This window comes from Bidens hawaiensis, unplaced genomic scaffold (assembly GCF_021521415.1).
Source record: "Bidens hawaiensis isolate Kalapana, Puna unplaced genomic scaffold, B.hawaiensis_p1.1 tig00004269_1, whole genome shotgun sequence".
Lineage (NCBI taxonomy): Eukaryota > Viridiplantae > Streptophyta > Magnoliopsida > Asterales > Asteraceae > Bidens > Bidens hawaiensis.
This window is the reverse complement of record NW_027491256.1, coordinates 866,709-873,419: the sequence shown is the minus strand read 5'-3', so window position 1 is coordinate 873,419 and position 6,711 is coordinate 866,709. Positions and strand designations below refer to the sequence as shown.

The 6,711-nt window shown below is 37.6% G+C and overlaps 1 protein-coding gene across 1 annotated transcript; it reads left to right on the top strand.

Moving 5' to 3' along the window:
* The first annotated feature begins 1,517 nt into the window (after positions 1-1,517).
* Positions 1,518-6,070, top strand: LOC143625967 (protein FLOWERING LOCUS D-like). The gene is made up of 4 exons (XM_077096177.1): positions 1,518-3,303; positions 4,201-4,965; positions 5,284-5,317; positions 5,406-6,070. Exons 1-4 carry the CDS (start codon positions 1,617-1,619, stop codon positions 5,749-5,751), a joined length of 2,832 nt encoding a protein of 943 aa, XP_076952292.1. The 5' UTR covers positions 1,518-1,616; the 3' UTR covers positions 5,752-6,070.
* Positions 6,071-6,711: the final 641 nt, after the last annotated feature.

Genomic DNA, 6,711 nt, shown 5'->3' with positions numbered 1-6,711 from the left:
GTCCTTTTGTTCTGTTATTTTCATTTGATCACTAACAAATGGAGTTTTTCAATGAGTTGGGCTTTTTATTGGGTTGAGACTTGAGAGAAATTTATAACTTTGGGGGGTCTAACAGAAATCTAAAAGTGTCTTAATATTTTTTTTAACAAAGATTTAATGGTAGAAAAATTTGAAATTATTAGGGGCTAGTGAAAGCTGAGTGGGGGTCTATACCCCCTGACTTAAGCTTCCGTTAACAAGAGTACAGGACCAATAAGTTATAAGATCTTATACAATGTCTTAAATCAATATGTTAACAAAAGTTACTACCAATGTAAACTGAATAACATTAAACACCTAACTGAAGCTTTTCAAAATGTATGTACTTGTAAAATCATTTGGTATGCTTTACATAACATACGTATTACTATACGAACTATACTACAAGTTTTCATCACAAATAATATGGTCATTTTTTTTTCTTTTTTTGTAAAAAAATTATTCGTTTAAAGAATTAGAAGTACCAAAATAGAACTCTAGTATAAAGTAATTACACCATTGAATGAACGATTTAGTTTTAAGATATTCCCTCATTCAACTAAAGCTTTTCAAAATGTACGTACTTGTAAAATCAACGATAAATATTGGCGACTAGCACGTATGTTTCATATTTGAAGTGTCCGTAAACGATCTTTTATTAATGTGAATGTCATGTGGACTCTTGTTGAAATGAAACAACTAATATAGACCCCTTTTTATTAAAAGATGTTATGATAGAAATCCTAGTCTGCATATTGAAGATGTTGTTTGCTCGAACACTTGTTACATATCTAAAGTTTGTAAACGAATTTTATTAGGTTGATCATTATGGGCTGAGAGCATCTTATGTACAATACACCACATTTGTTTTAAACAACCAACTCAGCATGCAACTTTTAGATTTTAAACTAACATACAAAAGCTTGTATTTCTCCTCCAATGGTTATTACCCTTTGTTTCAAACCATAATCTCATCACCTACCATTTACTTTATTTATTATGCAATTAATGTGAATGGGCACAATATTAAGTGTTTGTTATTATTCTTGTTCATAAAATAGTAGAGGAAATACAAACCACTCTAATGAAGTGGTTTGTAACGTGTTTGTAAATTCAAACGGTGCCACATGAAACCATTGGAGATACTCTAATGACAGAAAATGCTACCACCATTCACGTCTGCCACCATCCGCTACGTCCTGATAACGCTACTTCTCCGCCCCTTTCTGTTTTTAAACAACCCACGAATCCTACAAATGAGCTACTGGCTAAAATCTCTACACCGGGATACACTTGTCTTTCTATACGGGGAAAACCCTCACCTAAGGCAAACGCCCATGAACATTCGTTCGAAGGCACGACAATGAGGTGAGGTAAAACCCGTTCAGTTTTTATATAATCAGTTTCAAATCCGATTCAGTTTTCGGGTTAGAGGTAATCAATTTATTTGCCCACCTCAAAATAAGTTTTGAGAGAACATGAACTCAATCAGCTCACCGTCATCATCCATGGCACCTGCTATAGTTTCTTCCTAATCAAATTCAAACCCAAACACAAATACACAAATCTCTCAACTTTCTTCAATCAAACTCATAACCATGAACCCAACAAACGAAACCCATCAACAAATCCTCCCAAACATCCACAACCCACTTCAATTCACCATCGTTCTTCCTAACTCCGACCCTAACCCAAACCCTAATCCCCAAATTACAAACCCTAACAATCTCAATCACTTACTCTCACTCGGCATTCCAAGAAAACGACGTCGCGGCAGACCCACTTCCGATCTCACCTTAAACCCATTTCAATCCAACAATCTTGATCCAAACCCTAACATTAAATTAAACCAATTGGCACAATTAGACGTGTCCGATGAGATCATTGTGATCAACAAGGAAGCAACATCCGAAGCATTGATCGCATTGACAGCCGGGTTTCCAGCTGACGTGCTCACGGAGGAAGAAATCGATGCCGGGGTAGTTTCGGTTATAGGCGGGATCGAACAGGTGAATTATATATTAATTAGGAACCATATTATTACTAAATGGAGGGAAAATGTGTTTAATTGGGTTATAAAAGAGATGTTTCTTGATGTTGTGCCTGCACATTGCGTAAAGCTTTTGGATTCCGCGTATAAGTACTTGGTTTCACACGGGTATATTAATTTCGGGGTTGCCCCAATGATTAAGGATAGGATTGGTAATGAAAGTGGTGGGAGTGGGAAATTGAGTGTGATTGTAATTGGGGCGGGGCTTTCGGGTTTGGCGGCTGCGAGGCAGTTGATGTCGTTTGGGTATAAGGTTACGGTTTTGGAAGGGAGGAAACGGGCCGGTGGACGGGTTTATACGAAGAAAATGGAAGGTGGGAATCGGGTTGCGGCTGCTGATTTGGGTGGGAGTGTTTTGACGGGTACGCATGGAAATCCGCTTGGGATTTTGGCGCGTCAGCTGTCGTATCCGCTTCATAAGATACGTGACAAGTGCCCGCTTTATCGGTTGGATGGTCAAGTGGTTGACTCGAGGATTGATGCGAAAGTTGAGGTTGCGTTTAACCAGATTTTGGATAAGGCGAGTCAGTTAAGGCAGTTGATGGGTGAGGTATCGCAGGATGTTTCTCTTGGTGCGGCGTTGGAAACGTTTTGGCCGGTTGACGGTGGGCCCGCGAATGAAGAAGAAACGGGTTTGTTTAACTGGCATCTTGCGAATCTTGAATATGCGAACGCGGGTTTACTGTCGAGGCTCTCGTTAGCGTTTTGGGATCAGGATGACCCATATGATATGGGAGGGGATCATTGTTTTTTGCCAGGTGGCAACGGGCGATTGGTTCAGGCTTTAACCGAAAACGTTCCGATTCTATACGAGAAAACGGTTAACTCTGTGCGTTACGGTAGTGACGGGGTGCAGGTGGTGGTTAATGGTGGTCAGGTATTTGAAGGTGATGTGGCGTTATGCACGGTTCCGTTAGGGGTTTTGAAAAGTGGGTCGATTAAGTTTAATCCCGAGTTGCCTCAAAGGAAGCTTGATGGGATTAAACGGTTAGGGTTTGGTTTATTGAATAAAGTGGCTATGCTTTTTCCTCATTTGTTTTGGGGAACTGATTTGGATATGTTTGGGCATTTGTCGGATGATCCGAGCCGTCGTGGCGAGTTCTTTTTGTTTTATAGCTATGCAACTGTAGCCGGTGGTCCGGTTCTTATGGCGTTGGTGGCGGGAGAAGCGGCTCATAATTTTGAAAGAATGCCGCCCACTGATGCCGTTACACGCGTGCTTCAAATTCTTCGAGGTATACACACACACACAGACACACACATACACTCATAGTAGTTTAATTTGAAGTTATATGTTTTTAAGACGATCAGTTGTTAGTAAAAGTTCTGGATTTTTCTGTCTTTGAGATGCTGAAATTTAGAGGTAACAAAACGGGTTCGGGTAAGTTGACATAGAAAACTTTTCTGTTCAAAACTGTATTAATAGTTATTTTCCTAAATGTGATTATAAAAGTTATTTTCTTACTTTTATAATCTATTAGCTAGACTGAATTGGTTTAGGAGGTTATATGCTTTAAATTATACTTCGGCCCACTTTAACCGTGTTCAACATATTTGAACTAATTGAATTAGGGCTGTAAACAAAACGAACGTTCAGCGAACCATTTGTGAACTGTTCGGCTAAAAGTTCAATTACGTTCGTTCTCTTAGTACTTGAACGAACATAAACAAAGAACTCCGTTCAATTAATTAAATGACCGAAAATGAATAGATGCCGTGTTCGTGAACGCTCGGTAACGTGTTCGTTTATGTTCATGCATTTACGTTCTTTTTATTTTTTTCATTTCGGTTCATGTGTTTATGTTCTGTTCATTAAGGTTTATTAATATTTTAAAACCTTTACTTTTTATGTTTTATCATAAGAATTTAGTCGTTAAGAATGCTTGTTTATTTAGTCATTAAGTTTCTTTATGTTCGTTCATCAAGAATTTGAAGCTTGCTTCTCGTTCGACATTTAGTCATTTGAAACTTAGACTTTGAGACATTATTTTAGGATAATTATGTTTATGATTTTTATGTCGAACTTTTTTCTGATAGTGATGTCACGTGCTTAGCTTTATATTTATTTTGATGATTGTGTATAATGTTTGGAATTAAGAATGTTGATTTTCATTTTTCAAATTTATACATAGGCATATATGAACCACAAGGGATTGAGGTTCCTGAGCCAATACAAACTGTGTGCACGCGGTGGGGAAGTGATCCATTCACTCTAGGCTCATACTCGAATGTAGCAGTTGGTTCGTCAGGGGATGATTATGACATTTTAGCCGAAAGTGTCGGAGACGGAAGACTGTTCTTTGCAGGTGAAGCCACCACAAGGCGGTACCCCGCCACCATGCACGGAGCTTTTCTTAGCGGCTTGCGAGAAGCCGCCAACATCGCACATTACGCCACCAATCTAGCCGCACGGGCCAAAATCGAAAAAAACCCATCAAAAAACGCACACGCGTGCGCCACCCTTCTCGCTGACTTGTTTCGAGAACCCGATTTGGAGTTCGGAAGCTTCTCGGTTATTTACACGAAGAAAAACATGTTGGATAATAATTCAATGGCGGTTTTGCGGGTTGTGTTTAGCGGGCCTGTGAAGAAGGATGTAGAAGGTTCTAGAACGGATCAACAACATTCTAATAAGTTATTGTTTCAACAGCTTCAGTCTCATTTTAATCAACAACAAGAGCTTCATGTGTACACATTGTTGTCTCGAGAACAAGTGTTTGAATTAAGGGAAGTTAAAGGAGGTGATGAAATGAGGTTAAATTTTCTTTGTGAAAAACTTGGAGTGAAGTTAGTTGGAAGGAAAGGTTTGGGGCCCGCTGCTGATGCTGTCATTTCTTCGATTAAGGCCGAGAGGAGTAAACGCAAGCCTGCGTCAACTTCATCGGCTGTTAAATCTGGTAGGTTTTTATATTTAGTATATACAAGTTATATATTTCTTAATGCATACAATTATAATTCAACAGCATTTTCACTTGAGGTGACCAGGTTGACCCAATATTCGTCTTTTTTAAGCGTTAAAAAAGGATAAAAACCTAGCTTGTCATACACATTATTACATAAAAATAATTTTATTTCAAGAAAATGAAGTTTTCACGAGGTTTATGCATTAAAAGACACCCAGGGTGACTTTTGACCTTTTTGACCAATTTTGACTTTTGACCGTTTGTAAGACTCGAGACTAACATTTTGTTTTGCTGTATTTATTTTGGGAAAAGGAAACGCGAAGCCAAAATCAGTAAAGTTGATTAGGTATGCTTATATCTATCTATCTGTAACTTTTACTTGTCTCTTTGTTTACATTTATTAATATCTTTTTTTTAATTGTTTTTGTTTTCAGAAAGGCTAAGATATTGCGGAGTAACAACAGTTCGTTTTCTCCTGCTAAAAAAGAACCGGTAGGTAAAACAGTTGGGACAGTTGGCAGTTATGACGGGTCCAGCACCCCTCAGTTAAACCAAAATGCGGAAGTTCAAGTTGGTAGCAGTAGTGTTGCCTCCAACGGGACTCCAGGTGGCGGTACACTGATTAAACCAGAGGTTAATGGCACCAACGACTCGGTTTCAAGTGTAAGTATGGGTTTTGGATCAGTAGTGAACAACACTGACGGCTCACCGAATTTGAATATGGGTTCTGGAGTGATTGGGGATATTAACTGTTCTAATCCTCTAAATTATACAAGATAATGATATGTTGCTTACTTCGAATGCTGTATTAGAATATGAAATGCAATAGCGAATGATGACTTCGTTGCATATAGATGTGTCGTGATGTTGGATGGGCTTGATAAGCATCGTTACATATGTTATTTGTACACGTTGAGATTTAGATAAGCTGTCGGTTTTAGTATACTGTGTTAGGGCTGTCAATTGACTCGAGCTTGACCCGTCCTCATGATGCAGTCTCGAAAAGATTTTAGACCAAATAGCTAAAAGATAATGTATTAGAAGTTAGGAAAATGATTTATAGTTTAAATATATGTCCAGTAAAGAAATTGAGGCATTTACTAAAAATTGAAAGGGAAAACATGGAAAATTTGTTATATGTATAGGAAAATTTATTACATTCACTGAAATTAATTTACTCAAAAATTATTGTAGAAGCAAGTTTACTTCTTTTTAAACTGTTATAACACATACCTTAAGCGTGCTCTTAAATCTATACCAATGTCCATTTCGATTTTCCGTTGAGAAAAATATCATTCTACACACCACAATATTACTAGACGAGTCTTTTGGTGAGCAAGTTATCTAGTAAAGTCACATAACGAAACTACATTATCGATGGGTGTCCGTTTTTAATTATAAACTACAGAATGTATATTGTTAACATGATACTACTAATACTTAACTAGAGTTTCATAATACTTTTATTTTCTTAAACTTTTTATTATAAACTACCAAATTCTATAAAAATTGGATTTTCTTAACCTTCTCTTAAAACTTTTGACCATTGTAGTCTCTAAACCTTTTTATTTATCTCTTTCAAGTAAAACTCTATAGGTTTCTTTTATCTTGGACTCCTTTGCAGGGGTGGATCCACTATGGGTTCACTGGATTCACGGGAACTCACTGAGTTTCGGATTTTTAGTAGAACATCCATATAAAAAGAGGCATTGAACCCACATATAAAATATAAAGTGAACC

Excerpts from the sequence above, each read along its gene's own strand:
- LOC143625967 (XM_077096177.1), top strand. The coding sequence starts at position 1,617 with ATGAACCCAACAAACGAAACCCATCAACAAATCCTCCCAAACATCCAC. Across the intron at positions 4,966-5,283 it reads TTCATCGGCTGTTAAATCTG|GAAACGCGAAGCCAAAATCA; the intron begins GTAGGTTTTTAT and ends TTTTGGGAAAAG. Across the intron at positions 5,318-5,405 it reads AAATCAGTAAAGTTGATTAG|AAAGGCTAAGATATTGCGGA; the intron begins GTATGCTTATAT and ends TTTTGTTTTCAG.